The following is a 17,538-nucleotide window of genomic DNA, read 5'->3' as shown; positions in this document are numbered from 1 at the left end:
CTAAGCTAACTAGGCTGGCGCCCTGACACAGTGCATTGGCTTTACCAGGGTAAGGGTACTATCTTTCCACAAGAGCTCAGTTGCTGCTGTTGTGGAGCAGCAGCGGTTGGGATTGAACAGGATTGCCAGTGATTAATTACCTAATTTTATTTTTATTATGGTCAACAAATACCCCACCACCATCACCAGTAAGGCTACTTTGACCTTTTTCCCCTCAGTCTATCTTATCTTGCATTATTTCAGACAGGATGATTGTCTGCTAATTACTCCGAAACTCACACCGAATTTCACGTCCTGGGCGCCGTTCCATAAAAAAACTTCGCACAAAAAAGTTCCTTTAAGGAACGCAGCTTGGGTTAAATTCACACCCAATTATGCCCTGGGCCGTGTTCCCTAAAAAAACTTCGTAACAAAAAAGTTCCTTTAAGGGACTCAGACTGGGATGGATTTTTTTCCTTTTTTTTATATATCTGTTGACAAAGTTAAAGCTTGGATACCTACAGATTCTAAGGGTTTTGAATGAACACTTGAGAACTGTTTGAAAGACAAAGTAGGAAAGCGCTTGAACAATACATAATGCAAATAACACCTTATAAATATTTTAGAGTCAGTCTACATAGTTTGGATAGTCCGTCTGCCTTGGTTCGATCCCCGCCCTAGGGTGAATTTTATCCTCAACAGATAACGTTTGTTCTCGGAACGGCTGACTTTCTTCTATCCTGTCTTCAATCTCTTCGCTTTCAGAACGATAAGACCTTAGCAGCTCAGTTGCTGCTGTTGTGGAGCAGCAGCGGTTGGGATTGAACAGGATTGCCAGTGATTAATTACCTAATTTTATTTTTATTATGGTCGACAAATACCCCACCAACATCACCAGTAAGGTTACTTTGACCTTTTCCCCTCTAAGTCTATCTTATCTTGAATTATTTCAGACAGGATGATTGTCTGTTAATTACTCCGAAACTCACACGGAATTTCACGTCTTGGGCGGCGTTCCATAAAAAAAACTTCGCACAAAAAAGTTCCTTTAAGAAACGCAGCTTGGGTTAAATTCACACCGAATTATGCCCTGGGCCGTGTTCCCTAAAAAAACTTCGTAACAAAAAAGTTCCTTTAAGGGACTCAGACTGGGATGGATTTTTTTCCTATTTTTTTTATCTGTTGACAAAGTCAAAAGCTTGGATATCTACAGATTCTAAGGGTTTTAAATGAAGTAACACTCGAGAACTGTTTGAAAGACAAAGTAGGAAAGCGCTTGAACAATACATAATGCAAATACCTAACACCTTCTAAATATTTTAGAGTCAGTCTACATAGCTTGGATAGTCCGTCTGCCTTGGTTCGATCCCCGCCCTAGGGTGGACTTTATCCTCAACAGATAACGTTTGTTCTCGGAACGGCTGACTTTCTTCTATCCTGTCTTCAATCTCTTCGCTTTCAGAACGATAAGACCTTAGCAGAGGCCAGCCTAGTTAGCTTAGTTGGTAGTGCGTCTGCCTCGTAAGCGCTAGGCCGCGGGTTCGATTCCCGCCCGGGGCAGATTTTATCCTGATGGGATAATGTTCGTTCTCGGAACGGCTGGCTTTCTCCTAATCCTGTCTTCCTTCTCTCTTCGATTTCGGGCCGATAAGACCATAGCAGTTACAGTTCCCTCTGTCAAACCTCTTGAAAAAAAAATCTTACCTTGGTTTGGACGGAGGTACTTTCTTGTCTCCCTTGTTGACTTGTTTCCATATCCCCGTCTTGTTCACCTCCTCGGATATGTTGATGGAAGTGACCGGTATCTTCATAATGTTGCCATTAGCCAATGGGATTTGAAGATTGCCGTACGATGGAAAGCCCGGATTACTTGATGACTGTAAGAAAAGAATAGAATATAATGTACCTTGTTTATGCTGCTAGCGTAAGACTGAAAAGTCCCTTTACCCCCGCAGTCTAAACAGGGTCACCCACAACTAGGAAATACCGAAAACGGGTTCATGTTAGGGTCAATCAGTGTCAGCGTCAAAAAATATTGTCTATACTGCTCGAATAAGGCCAGACACTCATGCTATAGAGGGAACTGTTACTGCTAAGGTCCAGGCGGGAATCGAACCCACGGCCTACCACTTACACAAGGCTGGTTTGCTTTAACTTTCCAATTGTCCAGTGTTACTTGAACTAAACAGTAGGTTAATTTTTACTTTCGTTATCCTATAGGAAGGAAAGTAATGTAATCGGGTCAAATTTTCGATGGTCAGTTTTTAGTGTCAAAACACGTTTTGAGGTCTCTAGAGCCTAAATCCAAAGTTTCAGCCATTGGTCCGTGTGTGTGTGTCTGTCTGTCTGTAAACAAAATATCTCGAGAACGGTAAGAGCTAGAGAGTTGAAATTTGGTATGTAGCTGTCAAATGTGACAAGGATGCGACACGAAACTTTTGGTCAAGACCGGTGCAACGGTTGGCGGCATTTTACCGCTTTTTGGTGTAATTTAACAATATCTCGGGAACGGCATGAGCTAGAGACTTGAAATTTGGTATGTAGTTCATAAATGTGACAAGGATGCAACTCAAAACGTTTGGTTAAAATAGGTGCTGCGGTTGGTATTTTCACCGCTTTTTGGCGGGTTTCGACCGCTTTTCGGTTTCCAGCTATAGCGACTAAACGGTTAGAGATATTGTGAAAGTTAGGGTAAAAGAACAATCAAATAAGCATCATTCAAAAGGATAAGGAAAGTCGTGTGATGTTCACAGGAGATTTTTTTTTCTTCCTTTCGGAGTCTGAGATGATTTCCCCTCTTCTGAAGCAGCCCATTTTCCCTCTATTAAAGGAAAATACAATATTTTTTAGTTTAACCACTCGGTGTCGTGAGATAGCGTTTCAAAGAGTTGGAAACTCAAGCTGGTGCCCACAAATTTTACTTATTCGCTTGGGCTAAAGAGGCTGCGTGAGGTGAGGTCTACAGATTACTACTGGTTATTGTTCTACTTAACATATTCTATAAGCCGCATTATTTATTATCAAAACCCTTTATGATTATCAAAAAATTATTGATTCATTTAAATATTGATTATCAAAACCCCTTTCCACTCTTTTCCTCCTCGGTCGGGACTCGAACCCGCGGCCTTTCCATTACCAGGGTCTCCACATGGAGTCGTCTCGCTTTATGCTGAAATCAAGGGGCTGATCTAGATTGGACAGGGGGGGAGGGGAGGACTTGAGATCATCCTTACAGGGTGGCGAAGTAGACGGTGCCATGTAGTTGGGGAGAATGAACACTACCTGACCATCCGGTAGACGAGATGGGATTAACTGAAACAGGAAGATCACCCTGTAAGTTGTTGTTGTAGCGGCTTTAGCCGAATGGCGATGGGAGAATAAAGAAAAGATATCTTTTTATCTGCCATACACCGGATTAATGGTCTCTAGCTCTAGCACTGTTTCATTGGGAGGCGACCAGGGGCGGACTACTCATCACCACCAGGGTCTTGTTCAGCGACCTCTTCAGGGGCGGACTGTGCGTGTCTTTCTTCACAGAGGATCTGGGTTTGGTTTGACAGCCAGTGGAGGAGTCTGGGGTGCCGATGTTGTTGTTTCCGTCGCCACTGTGTTCGGAAGTTGTTGACATGATGAGCGATTGTTGAGTTCTGCAACATAAAAAATAGAAATAAATAGAATAGAATAGAAATTAGTCGTTCATAAAAATTAGTAAAAATTAGGTGTATTGGTCGTTCTACTAGAAAACCCGTAAAATAGAAAACTATTAGAACCACCAATCTCTAGACTCGTACACCACGCAAACCACTACATCAAAGAGGTTGGCTTCTCCATAATGTGCCTGAAATTTTTGAAGCATACCTTGATCGTACAGAAAGTGATATACGGCACATTTAGACGGATTAAACATTAATAATAATATTTAATATAAGTAGAAAGTAAAAAGATCAGAAATGGAGAAAGAGGACTTCTTTGCTGAATGAACTCGAAGATGAGTGTGATAAATTATGTGAAGGAAGAGTAGCTAGCAAATTATGGAATGTGCTCCACTTGTCCCTCCCAAACCTCTTTCAACTTCCCCTGGCTCATTCCCCCCCCCTCGAGCTTCATTTTTCTCCTTTACTGTACGTCAAGGTCCCAAAATTGTGAGGTCGAGAGCTTTTTTTTTTTTTTTTTTTTTTTTTTTTTAAAAAGATGAGTGTTCCACCGCCGTTTTTATTTCGTAGCAATGGAACAACTGCTACATTAGACGCATGTGGCCTGTATCTTAATTTTAATTTTAATTAATTTTCCACGCTTAATTTTCCACTTGCAGTGTGGGCCAGACTCCGAAAATTTTGGAGCATCCCCCCCCCGTCCATTAGTGTTTGGACCTCGCCCCCCTCCCTTGACAAAATCCTAGATACGGGCCTCCCCTGGCTAACATACCTTTTATCCTTCTGTAGGTACATTCTATAATATCTTCTATTTCCCCCACCTATACTACTGTAATGTATAGGTTATACGAGTGAGCCCCTGTGTTTGTATAACACATCATAGGTAGAGAATTCAAAGAAATTCCCTCATTAGTTCCAAGCTCACTCACCCCCACCCTATTGTTAGTTAGATATTGCTATAAGCAGTATAAGCTATCACTTTTAGCCTGGGAATTTCTGTGGCCAAGTTTCAAACTGTGAAATCAAATGATTGTAAAACACATCATGGGCAGAGAATTCCAAAAAAATCCCTCATTAGTTCCAAGCTCACTCACCCCCACCGCCCACCCTATTGTTAGTTAGATATTGCTATAAGCTGTCACTTTTAGCCTGGGAATTTCTGTGGCCAAGTTTCAAACTGTGAAATCAAATGATTGTAAAACACATTCATAGGCAGAGAATTCCAAAAAAATCCCTCATTATTTTCAAGCCCACTCACCCCACCCTACTGTTAGGTAGTGCTATAGTCTCTTTCTATTAGTTTGAGAGTTTTTGTGGTGGGATTTTTGTGATCTCAACTTGAACATTGGCAAAAATGTTCAGCAAAGACCTTTTTTTCTGGTAGATTTTGGAATCGATCGGACCTTGGGTCTCTTACTGATTAGGTTCTACGGTTCACTCAAATACTGGATGGAAACATTGCTTTGTCTTTTGATATCTCACAAAGGTCTTAAAAATTGACATGCGCAAATGGACAGACAATACCTCGTTCTTTTCCAACTTCTTTGAAACATTTTATTTTTTGAACCGATATGTTAAGTTTGACATCGTTGCTTAATCGTGGTAAGTTTGACAACGTTGATTTTTTTTTTCTTTTTTTCTTTTAGAGGTGTGACAGAGGGAACTGTAGATAACTGCTAAGGTCTTATCGTCCCGAAATCGAAGAGAGAAGGAAGATAGGATAGGAGAAAGCCAGCCGTTCCGAAAATGAACATTATCCCATCAGGATAAAATCCGAGCTGGGCGGAAATCCTTTTGATGAAAAAAAAAAAATAAATAAAATAAAATAAAAAAAAATCTCAAGCTAAAATGGACAGACTATACCTACCTCGTTGTGCTTTTTCAACTTTTTCGAAAGCATTTATGTATTTTCTTCTTTTATTTTTTCCAACGCAAGCTTCTACAAATTGCTGCGGGGAATTATACAGCTGCTTCTCCTTTTACTCTTCTTTCCCCTCCTGCTTCTCTTCCTTCTTCTACCCCTCCTTCTTCTCTTCTTTTTACTCTTCCTCCTCCTTCTACTCTTCTTCTTCCTCCTCCTTCTTCCCCTCCTTCTTTTCCATAATTCTTCTTGTGCAAAAGTTAAAATACTCGACTGACAAAGGGGGGGGGGGGGGGAAGCACGAATCGAGTCGGTGAAAAAGGTACAAGTGGCAAAAGTGAAGAGTGAAGACATCGGGGCGTGCTGGCAAGATGAGGCGGGCGGTTCAGAGGGGTCACAGGTGTCGGTGCGGGGTGGGCGGGAGATAGCAGCTCTGTGCCGGCAAGGTGGAGGGTCAGAGGGGTCACGAGCTCGGCGCGGGGTGGAAGCTCTGTGGCGGCGAGGTAGGAGGGTCGGAGGAGTCGCAAATGTTGCCGCGGGGTAGAAGCTTTGTGGCGGGCGAGGTAGGGGGGTCGGAGTGTGTGGGAAGCGATGCGATATTGAGTCGAACTCTCGGGGTTGTCGCGTGCCAGCGTTCAAGGTGGGGTGGGCGCGGGGGGAGGAGGGAATCCCGCAGGAGGAGGGGAGGTAAAGTGCTTGCCGGGAGCCTGGATGAGCGGTGGGGCGGGAATGAAATATTATGCATCGCTATGCTGATGGCTCTGGAGAGAGGGAGGAAGGGGGCATTTTAACGAGCTGCTCTCTCTTCTCTCTTTAAGCCAAACGCTCTCTCTCTCTAGGGTGTGTGGGATTGCTGCAGTCGAATGGTGACAGCGTGTGACGTATTGAGCGGTAGATTTGTTACGTGTGTCACAATGAGTGACCCGCTACATCAATGTAGAAAATATTTATGTAGGTGACTAATTTAGTCATAACATAACTCATATGGGGAAAGACAGCTGTCAGAATGGTATGAATTTATTTATTAATCAAATAATTCTCTAAAAATTTTGGGGGCTTCTCACGTAGGTAGGATTTTATGTTCAGCAGTTATTATAATGTTATGGCGGTCTCTTCCTGATCCCTTATGTGCCGCGTCCATTTCAATTTAGGACTATTGCACTGTTCAGCAGTTATAAAGCACGAGAATTTCGTACCTAATGTTTGTGTTGAAGTGTGATTGTAAAGCACGTTAAATTAAATTTGCTAGAAAAATATTGATCTCGGCCCTTTTTTCCCTTTTTTAGCCAAGCCCCCTTTAGGGAAGAACTTTTTTTTTTTTTTTTTAATTCATCTACCATGGGTTTTGAGGTCATTGTATAACTACCAAGGTTTTTACTGACGGAGGCTTTACTCCGAAATTTAAAATCAGTTCCAATTTAACTCTTGGAAGCAATCCTAGTTATCCTAGCAATATGTTTAGTTGATTTCCGAAAAAAATCCGCCTAATCCGCTTTATCTAAGAGTTAAAATTAAACCGAGTTTAAAAATCTGATTACAGCCCAACCCACAAGCTACCGCGACATCCACTTACCTCATCCTGGAGTGACTTCTCATGAAGTGACGGCGACTCAGCATTTCTGAAACTCCCTGTAGCAGAATACGAAGTTGATTCGGGACTCCCTATAAATACAAGTGAGTCCGGAGTTAGGCCGAAACAGGGGGCCGAATCCGGGTATCCTGGGGCCTCAGGGGTGCACCCTGGGGTGCAACCCTGTGGAGGGTCTGAATAGGCCGCGGGAGGACTGTGAAGATCCCCTGAGGTTGCCGTGGCTGTTGGCAGATCCCGTTGGTGATGAGGTGAAGGTTTTTGGTTGGCCGTGGGAGATGGATTTGTCGGGTGCTCGCTATGATTTGGGTTGTCAAAGGTGGAAGTTGGATCCCGATATTTCGAACTTGGCTCCTGGTAATTGGAAGCTGGATCATCATAGTTAGAAGTTGCGTCCTGATAGTTGGAAGTTGGGTTGCGACAGTTGGAATTCGGGTCTCGGCAATTATTGGATGTTGCGTTCCGATATTTCGAATTTGATTCGTGATTAACGCAATTTGACTCCTGATATTTGAAATTTGGATCCCGATTATTTGAATCCGCTTCCTGATAATTGAAATTTGGTTCCTGATAGTTGGTAGTTGGATTGTCTAGAGATGGTGGAGGTCTGTGTTGAGAGGACAATGAATCTTGGGCGTTAGTGGAGGTGGCATTGGAGTCAGTAGTGGAGAAGGAATCTGGAGGTGACTCCATGAGAGAAGGGTTTGGGCCTTCCTAGACGGGGGATAGGGGCTAATTGATCATTTGTATCGAGAGGACAGTTAGCCTGTAATGAATGAAAAAGGAAATTTTGATATATAATAAGATCAGAGGTTTTACTTGAACTTAGTTTATCTTTTGAAATAAGCAATTTGATTGGTTGATTTCAAATTATTTTGTAAACTTTAATCCAAACTTTGCGGCCTTTCCATTACCAGGGTCTCCACATGGAGTCGTCTCGCTTTATGCTGAAATCAAGGGGCTGATCTAGATTGGACAGGGGGGGAGGGGAGGACTTGAGATCATCCTTACAGGGTGGCGAAGTAGACGGTGCCATGTAGTTGGGGAGAATGAACACTACCTGACCATCCGGTAGACGAGATGGGATTAACTGAAACAGGAAGATCACCCTGTAAGTTGTTGTTGTAGCGGCTTTAGCCGAATGGCGATGGGAGAATAAAGAAAAGATATCTTTTTATCTTTTCTTTATTCTCCGGATTAATGGTCTCTAGCTCTAGCACTGTTTAATTGACTTGTCCTGAACTGCAGTCAACCATTGTGAGGACTTGTGCTTGTTCTTTTAAAGCAGCGTGATAGTGGTGTGGCAGTCCTGAACGAAATTACCTACAATATTATGGGAAAACTTTGAAGCTTTGGACTACATCTTTCTGACTCCCCATGACTTCACGTGACGTGATGGTAGTGTTTCTACCCTTACTTTACCTGTAGCACTGACATGGCGCTTTCCACAGCACTACTACTCTGATTACTGTTACTATCACTGATATCACTCGCTGTCTTCTCACCCCCTCCTCCCACCGACGCCATCTTGGTTTTGGACTTCTTCTTGGGTGGCGTAACGTTGGGCTTGGTCGGTGTTGGGTGGGTGACGGGCAGAAGGGTCGTGGTGCTGCTGTCGGGTTCAGGACGCACGCGAAGCATCGGGAATGCGGAGTCATCCTCAGAGGAGAAATCCTGAGGGAATAGAAATGGATAATAAATTTATTAATCGATTGTATACTATACTTGTTCCTCCTGAAAAATAAACCACAAAAACACAAATGTGAAAAAAAAGGCCAAGTTCCTATCCAAAAATGTCGTCCTATAAAAGTGGTGAGATCAGAAAATTAAGGCAAAGTCTGCATTCCCACAAATATCGAACCCAGGACCTCTCACATACCTGCGTGATGCCCAGTTTCTCCGCCGAGGCGCTAAAGTCCAGATCGATCTCACTCATGCAGTTCTCTAAATGTCGGAATAGTCGCTGTCGTACGCCGCTATCTATCACTGGTTCCCCCGACATTAGTGAAGCGAGAGCTAGAGAGGAAGGGGTAGGTTTGGAGGGGAGGGGCAGAGCCTTGTTGCCTGTGCCGGAAGGAGTGGGGGTGGAGGAGGTGGTGCTGCTGAGACCCAGATGGAGCTCGGGGGTTTCGAGAAACCTGGACACCTGGGGAGGACAAAGAGGCTCCTTTTTACCAAACGTTTTGTGAAAAATAAATCTATGATGCCAAAGGACTCTTTCTTTAGTGGAAACCCTTTGTTCAGGTAAGTACTCAACTAACTCAACCGACCCTGAAGCTCACCAAGTCGAATTTTTATTCTACTGACAGACACTTAAGAAATACAAGACAAAAAGAGAGTGAGCGAATGGTACAAGGTACATTGTAGGTACATGAAACCATTAGGAAACAAGCTGTAGTGCGTCAATTGACAATGGGGAAGCTCCACCCATGACATTTGAGTGAGGACATTACACAGGTTTATAATTACCTCTTGGAATTAGCACCCCACAGGTACCCTCTAACTACCGCTTGGACAATAGTACCTACTCACTATTACGGAGGCTATTGTTTAGTGATCTTTGGAACTCATGAAGAAAAGGGCCCGTACTGGACTCCTATAAACACCATCTTCTTCTTCTTCTCCTCCTCCGCCTTTTCCCATGTTCAGATGGGGTCGGCGTTTGTCGTCGGCAGCTTTAGAGAATCGCTTTGAGGCCAACTGGTTTTGGGCTAAACAAAATTTTCCGAGTGGGATGCCCTTCGCACTCAACCTTCGCTATTGATATAGCGTGAGGAAATTTGGACTAGTCTACTCCCTGTTTATAGTCCCCTATAGCTAGACGCTGATCTACTCTCTGTTTATAGTCCCTCAGCCAGACTATGAACACCATCAGTACCAAAAATAAAAGAAAATACTTCGCTGGCCACTCACTGTCAGGTAGATCTGACAGGCCGACCTGTTCAGGCGTACCAGTCAGGTCTACCTAATAGGGAGTGTCCTCATCGGGTATCAGGTAAACCTGACAAGTACGCCTGATCAGGCTTGCCTGTCAGGTCTACCTGATAGTGTGTGTGCTCATCAGCTATCAGGTAGACCTGACAGGTACCTACGCTTAATCAGGTTCACCTGATAGTGAGTGGCCGGGTTTAGAAAACTGTTACCTCGTTCTTTTCCAACTTCTTTGAAACATTTTATTTTTTGAACCGATATGTTAAGTTTGACATCGTTGCTTAATCGTGGTAAGTTTGGCAACGTTGATTTTTTTTTTCTTTTAGAGGTGTGACAGAGGGAACTGTAGATAACTGCTAAGGTCTTATCGTCCCGCAATCGAAGAGAGAAGGAAGATAGGATTGGAGAAAGCCAGTCGTTCCGAAAATGAACATTATCCCATCAGGATAAAATCCGAGCTGGGCGGAAATCCTTTTGATGAAAAAAAAATAAAAATAAATAAAAAATAAAAAAAATCTCAAGCTAAAATGGACAGACTATACCTCGTTGTGCTTTTTCAACTTTTTCGAAAGCATTTATGTATTTTCTTCTTTTATTTTTTCTAACGCAAGCTTCTACAAATTGCTGCGGGGAATTATACAGCTGCTTCTCTTCCTTCCCCTCCTCCTTCTCTTCCTTCTTCTACCCCTCCTTCTTCTCTTCTTTTTTCTCTTCCTCCTCCTTTTACTCTTCTTCTTCCTCCTCCTCCTCCTTCTTCTTCCTCCTTCTTCCTTCTTCTTCCCCTCCTCCTTTTCCATAATTCTTCTTGTGCAAAAGTTAAAATACTCGTCTGACAAAGAGGAAAACCTTTAGACCAGTCACTCACTATCAGGTAGACCTGATCAGGTCCGCCTGTCAGATCTACCTGATAGTGTGTGTGCTCATCAGTTATCAGGCTATCAGGTCCACCTGTCAGGTCTACCTGATAGTGAGTGGCTTGCCTTAGGAACATAATCCGCTCAAGGCATACGACAGACAACGCAACGGGGAAAATATGAGGTACAATAAGTAAGAGTATTAATGTCCCTTAAGGGTGTAATTGTACACCTTCCTTTTCACTATTCATATGGGATCATGTTGTCCTTAGAAGGCGGACAATGAATGTGTCCATTCTTATGTCCATCGTGAGATAAGCAATAAGTGGTAAGAGAGAGACACAATACTTCCCAATGAGGTGCTGCCGCGGATTTCGCGATTATGTTCGCGGATTTCGCGATTATGTTCGCGGATTTGGCGATTTTGTTCGCGGATTTGGCGATTAAGGTCGCGGATTTGGCGATATTGTTCGCGGATTTTGCGATTATATTCGCGGATTTGGCAATTATGTTCGAGGATTCGCGTCCCGAATCGACATTTTGGATATTTGGCAAGCCTACTACTAAGTACTCGTAGTTGCAAACAACTCGTTTTTTACTTTCCTTATCCTATAGGGAAGAAAGTAATGTAATCGGGTCAAAATTTCGATGGTCAGTTTTTAGTGCCAAAACAAGTTTTGAGGTCCCTAGAGCCTAAATCCAAAGTTTCAGCCATTGGTCCGTCTCCTGTCTGTAAACAAAATATCTCGAGAACGGTAAGAGCTAGAGACTTGAAATTTGGTATGTATCTTTCAAATGTGACAAGAATGCGACACAAACAAAATATCTCGAGAACGGTAAGAGCTAGAGACTTGAAATTTGGTATGTAGATGTCAAATGTGACAAGGATGCGAGACGAAACTTTTGGTTAAGACCGGTGCAACGGTTGGCGACATTTTACCGCTTTTCGTTGTAATTTAACAATATCTCGGGAACGGCATGAGCTAGAGACTTGAAATTTGGTATGTAGTTCATAAATGTGACAAGGATGCAACCCAAAACGTTTGGTTAAAATAGGTGCTGCGGTTGGCGGTTTTTCGACCGCTTTTTGGCGGTTTTCAGCTATAGCGACAAAACGGTTAGAGATATTGTGAAAGTTAGGGTAAAAGAACACTCAAATAAGCATCATTCAAAAGGATAAGGAAAGTCGTGTGATGTTCACACCAGATTTTTTTTTTCTTTCTTTCGGAGTCTGAGATGATTTCCCCTCTTCTGAAGCAGCCCATTTTCCCTCTATTCAAGGAAAATACAATATTTTTTAGTTTAACCACTCGGTGGCGTGAGATAGCGTTTGAAAGAGTTGGAAACACAAGCTGGTGCCCACAAATTTTACTTGTTCGCTTGGGCTAAAGAGGCTGCGTGAGGTGAGGTCTACAGATCACTACTGGTTATTGTTCTACTTAACATATTCTATAAGCCGCATTATTTATTATCAAAACCCTTTTTGATTATCAAAAAATTATTGATTTATTTAAATATTGATTATGAAAACCCCTTTCCACTCTTTTCCTCCTCGATCGGGACTCGAACCCGCGGCTTTTCCATTACCAGGGTCTCCACATGGAGTCGTCTCGCTTTATGCTGAAGTCCAGGGGCTGATCTAGACTGGACAGGGGGGGAGGGGAGGACTTGAGATCATCCTTACAGGGTGGCGAAGTAGACGGTGCCATGTAGTTGGGGAGAATGAACACTACCTGACCATCCGGTAGACGAGATGGGATTAACTGAAACAGGAAGATCACCCTGTAAGTTGTTGTTGTTGTTGTAGCGGCTTTAGCTTTAGCCGAATGGCGATGGGAGAATAAAGAAAAGATATCTTTTTATCTGCCATACACCGGATTAATGGTCTCTAGCTCTAGCACTGTTTCATTGGCTTGTCCTGAACTGCAGTCAACCATTGTGAGGACTTGTGCTTGTTCTTTTAAAGCAGCGTGATAGTGGTGTGGCAGTCCTGAACGAAATCACCTACAATATTATGGGAAAACTTTGAAGCTTTGAACTACATCTTTCTGACTCCCCATGACTTCACGTGACGTGATGGTAGTGTTTCTACCTTTACTTTACCTGTAGCACTGACATGGCGCTTTCCACAGCACTACTACTCTGATTACTATTACTATCACTGATATCACTCGCTGTCTTCTCACCCCCTCCTCCCACCGACGCCATCTTGGTTTTGGACTTCTTCTTGGGTGGCGTAACGTTGGGCTTGGTCGGTGTTGGGTGGGTGACGGGCAGAAGGGTCGTGGTACTGCTGTCGGGTTCAGGACGCACGCGAAGCATCGGGAATGCGGAGTCATCCTCAGAGGAGAAATCCTGAGGGAATAAAAATGGATAATAAATTTATTAATCGATTGTATACTTGTTCCTCCTGAAAAATAAACCACAAAAACACAAATGTGAAGAAAAGGCCAAGTTCCTATCCAAAAATGTCGTCCTATAAAAGTGGTGAGATCAGAAAATTAAGGCCAAGTCTGCATTCCCACAAATATCGAACCTAGGACCTATCACATACCTGCGTAATACCCAGTTTCTCCGCCGAGGCGCTAAAGTCCAGATCGATCTCACTCATGCAGTTCTCTAAATGTCGGAATAGTCGCTGTCGTACGCCGCTATCTATCACTGGTTCCCCCGACATTAGTGAAGCGAGAGCTAGAGAGGAAGGGGTAGGTTTGGAGGGGAGGGGCAGAGCCTTGTTGCCTGTGCCGGAAGGAGTGGGGGTGGAGGAGGTGGTGCTGCTGAGACCCAGATGGAGCTCGGGGGTTTCGAGAAACCTGGACACCTGGGGAGGACAAAGAGGAAAACCTTTAGACCAGTCACTCACTATCAGGTAGACCTGATCAGGTCCGCCTGTCAGATCTACCTGATAGTGTGTGTGTGCTCATCAGTTATCAGGCTATCAGGTCCACCTGTCAGGTCTACCTGATAGTGAGTGGCTTGCCTTAGGAACATAATCCGCTCAAGGCATACGACAGACAACGCAATGGGGAAAATATGAGGTACAATAAGAAAGAGTATTAATGTCCCTTAAGAGTGTAATTGTACACCTTCCTTTTCACTATTCATATGGGATAATGTTGTCCTTAGAAGGCGGACAATGAATGTGTCCATTCTTGTGTCCATTGTCAGATAAGCAATAAGTGGTAAGAGAGAGACACAATACTTCCCAATGAGGTGCTGCCGGATCATGTAATTACCCCATTGACATTTCGGTATTTTTTTTTTTTTTTTTGTCTGTGGGATCAAACCCGAAACCTTCTGCTTCACAGTCTTACCTCTCTCGAACACTCCTCATAACCCGCTTTGTATTTACTTCGTATATCTGACGATAGGATCTTTTGCCTCTGCAAGTGTCGTACTGTGAGCTCCAGAATGTCGGCTTTCTCTAGTTTCGAATGTTTGGTATTCTGTGAGGAAGAAAATAAGGCAAGTTAAAACAAAAGGCAAAATGACAAGTAATCAAACAGGACGGTTTGTGAACGCCAAGGACAAAAAAGGTAAAGATTATAACCGATTTTGGATGTTTTCTTGGCATTTCTCATGTCGGCTTTCTCTAGTTTCGAATGTTTGGTATTCTGTGAGGAAGAAAATAAGGCAAGTTAAAACAAAAGGCAAAATGACAAGTAATAGAAATCAAACAGGACGGTTTGCGAACGCCAAGGACAAAAAAGGTAAAGATTATAACCGATTTTGGATGTTTTCTTGGCATTTCTGGACTAGGAAATAAAAACGGCTGTGAAACACTCATGTTTTTTTGTAGGTATAATATTTTAGCTTAAGCAAAGCTTTCACAAATGATGATCTCGCACTGATGCTACTTACTAATTTATTATGCCACTATTAGGACTCGAACCCCAACCCTCAGACTTACTTCAGTCTTGGCAGAGTCTAGGATGAGGGCTTTGAGTAAAGCCAGAGATTGGTTGATGCGAGCTCGTCTTCTTTTCTCCATGAGGGGTTTGTTAGCCTGAAAATGTGAACATACAGAAGATGAAATGGCTGCATCCAACCTGCGGTCAGGGAGCACAGGTACAAAACGGTTATAAAGCCAGAGATTGGTTGATGCGAGCTCGTCTTCTTTTCTCCATGAGGGGTTTGTTAGCCTGAAAATGTGAACATACAGAAGATGAAGTAACTACATTTCGATCAACAAGTCACCATTTTCAGTCCGTCCTTCCTTCATTATTACAATAGTAATAAAAAGGTATAAGGGACGGACTATTGTATTCGCTTCGGTGTCGTCTGTCGGTCGGTCAGTTTGGATGTCGCTTTCACCCGACCCAAAAATGCTTGACCGCAGGTTGGATGTCAACCCAAAAATGCTTGACCGCAGGTTTGATGTCAACCCTTGAGATTTGACCATAATCAGGTAGTTTTGACCGCAGGTTGGAATCCCCGGATGAAATAACTACATTTCGATCAACAAGTCACCATTTTTTCCTTCTTTTTCTAAGGTCAGCCACTCGGACGTCGCACCGAGCTCACTCCCGACCCAACTTACAGGTTACAGGTATGCCTGATTGTTTTCCGCCGTACCTGTCAGGTCTACCTGATGGTGTGTGCTCATCAGGTATCAGGCAGACCTGATCAGGTGTACTTGTCAGGACTACCTTATAGAGAGTGGCTGGCCTAAGGGTTCAATTCACAAATGGTAATGTCTTAAGAGACAAGGGATTCACCCTCCGTTTGGAGACAAGCTACCCGCCTTCTCACATTAACTTCACCCAGCCTGGGTTGAAAAGCCGGCAGAATTACCCAGATGGTCACCCATCCGAATACTAACCAAGCGCAACGTTGCTTAACGTCAGTGAACCATTATGTACTGGCGAACTCAACGTGCTATCTCTGCCCCGCCAGCCCCGCTGGCTTTAACATGATTAAGGCCAGCCACTTACTATCAGGTAGACCTAACAGAAGGACCTTTTTTCAGCCATACCTCTTCAGTGGCTGGCCTAAGAAATGAAGAAATTAATTTACCCTCTTGAGTGCCGGAGGTATGGAATTACTCGAGGCGACCAGGGGCGGACTACTCATCACCACCAGGGTCTTGTTCAGCGACCTCTTCAGGGGCGGACTGTGCGTGTCTTTCTTCACAGTGGATCTGGGTTTGGTTTGACAGCCAGTGGAGGAGTCTGGGGTGCCGATGTTGTTGTTTCCGTCGCCACTGTGTTCCGAGGTTGTTGACATGATGAGCGATTGTTGAGTTCTGCAACATAAAAAATAGAAAGTAATTAGTCGTTCATAAAAATTAGGTGTATTAGTCGTTCTACTAGAAAACCCGTAAAATAGAAAACTATTGGAACCACCAATCTCTAGACTCGTACACCACGCAAACCACTACATCAAAGAGGTTGGCTTCTCCATAATGTGCCTGAAAATTTTGAAGCATACCTTGATCGTACAGAAAGTGATATACGGCACATTTAGACGGATTAAACATTAATAATACCTAATATTTAATATAGAAAGTAAAAAGATCAGAAATGGAGAAAGAGGACTTCTTTGCTGAATGAACTCGAAGATGAGTGTGATAAATTATGTGAACGCCATCTTGGTTTTGGACTTCTTCTTGGGTGGCGTAACGTTGGGCTTGGTCGGTGTTGGGTGGGTGACGGGCAGAAGGGTCGTGGTACTGCTGTCGGGTTCAGGACGCACGCGAAGCATCGGGAATGCGGAGTCATCCTCAGAGGAGAAATCCTGAGGGAATAAAAATGGATAATAAATTTATTAATCGATTGTATACTTGTTCCTCCTGAAAAATAAACCACAAAAACACAAATGTGAAGAAAAGGCCAAGTTCCTATCCAAAAATGTCGTCCTATAAAAGTGGTGAGATCAGAAAATTAAGGCCAAGTCTGCATTCCCACAAATATCGAACCTAGGACCTATCACATACCTGCGTAATACCCAGTTTCTCCGCCGAGGCGCTAAAGTCCAGATCGATCTCACTCATGCAGTTCTCTAAATGTCGAAACAGTCGCTGTCGTACGCCGCTATCTATCACGGGTTCTCCCGACATTAGTGAAGCGAGAGCTAGAGAGGAAGGGGTAGGTTTGGAGGGGAGGGGCAGAGCCTTGTTGCCTGTGCCGGAAGGAGTGGGGGTGGAGGAGGTGGTGCTGCTGAGACCCAGATGGAGCTCGGGGGTTTCGAGAAACCTGGACACCTGGGGAGGACAAAGAGGAAAACCTTTAGACCAGTCACTCACTATCAGGTAGACCTGATCAGGTCCGCCTGTCAGATCTACCTGATAGTGTGTGTGCTCATCAGTTATCAGGCTATCAGGTCCACCTGTCAGGTCTACCTGATAGTGAGTGGCTTGCCTTAGGAACATAATCCGCTCAAGGCATACGACAGACAACGCAACGGGGAAAATATGAGGTACAATAAGTAAGAGTATTAATGTCCCTTAAGGGTGTAATTGTACACCTTCCTTTTCACTATTCATATGGGATCATGTTGTCCTTAGAAGGCGGACAATGAATGTGTCCATTCTTATGTCCATCGTGAGATAAGCAATAAGTGGTAAGAGAGAGACACAATACTTCCCAATGAGGTGCTGCCGGATCAAGTAATTACCCCACTGACATTTCGGTATGTGTTTTTTTTTTTTTTTTTTTTTTTTTTTTTTTTGGG

The 17,538-nt window shown here is 43.5% G+C and overlaps 3 protein-coding genes across 4 annotated transcripts in view; all 3 read right to left on the bottom strand.

Annotated features, from left to right (window-relative positions):
* Positions 1 to 2,953: 2,953 nt before the first annotated feature.
* On the bottom strand, positions 2,954 to 10,587 carry LOC103509616 (transcription factor HES-1-like). The gene is made up of 5 exons (XM_008474239.3): positions 10,555 to 10,587; positions 8,961 to 9,227; positions 8,504 to 8,755; positions 7,985 to 8,171; positions 2,954 to 3,104 (listed from the first exon to the last, which is right to left on the bottom strand). The coding sequence occupies exons 1-4, from the start codon at positions 10,585 to 10,587 to the stop codon at positions 7,992 to 7,994; spliced, it is 732 nt and encodes a 243-aa protein (XP_008472461.1). The 3' UTR covers positions 2,954 to 3,104; positions 7,985 to 7,991.
* A 1,734-nt stretch (positions 10,588 to 12,321) lies between these two features.
* LOC103509615 (transcription factor HES-1-A) overlaps positions 12,322 to 17,538 on the bottom strand; it is a 29,378-nt gene continuing 24,161 nt past the window's right edge. For both annotated transcript variants that reach the window (XM_026823909.1, XM_017444244.2), the window contains exons 2-7: positions 15,883 to 16,111; positions 14,777 to 14,872; positions 14,181 to 14,312; positions 13,421 to 13,687; positions 12,970 to 13,221; positions 12,322 to 12,629 (exon numbers count right to left, since the gene is read on the bottom strand). In XM_026823909.1, the coding sequence (XP_026679710.1) occupies positions 12,450 to 12,629; positions 12,970 to 13,221; positions 13,421 to 13,687; positions 14,181 to 14,312; positions 14,777 to 14,872; positions 15,883 to 16,092 (1,137 nt within the window). In that variant the 5' untranslated portion in view covers positions 16,093 to 16,111 and the 3' untranslated portion in view covers positions 12,322 to 12,449. The remainder of the gene's footprint in view (positions 12,630 to 12,969; positions 13,222 to 13,420; positions 13,688 to 14,180; positions 14,313 to 14,776; positions 14,873 to 15,882; positions 16,112 to 17,538) is intronic.
* Positions 16,441 to 17,538, bottom strand: part of LOC103509614 — a 25,149-nt gene continuing 24,051 nt past the window's right edge. The window contains exons 3-4 of the mRNA XM_008474236.1: positions 16,802 to 17,068; positions 16,441 to 16,602 (exon numbers count right to left, since the gene is read on the bottom strand). Of these exons, the coding sequence (XP_008472458.1) occupies positions 16,441 to 16,602; positions 16,802 to 17,068 (429 nt within the window). The remainder of the gene's footprint in view (positions 16,603 to 16,801; positions 17,069 to 17,538) is intronic.

This window comes from Diaphorina citri, unplaced genomic scaffold, assembly GCF_000475195.1.
Source record: "Diaphorina citri unplaced genomic scaffold, Diaci psyllid genome assembly version 1.1 scaffold514, whole genome shotgun sequence".
NCBI lineage: Eukaryota > Metazoa > Arthropoda > Insecta > Hemiptera > Psyllidae > Diaphorina > Diaphorina citri.
This window is presented reverse-complemented; position numbering and strand designations above follow the sequence as displayed.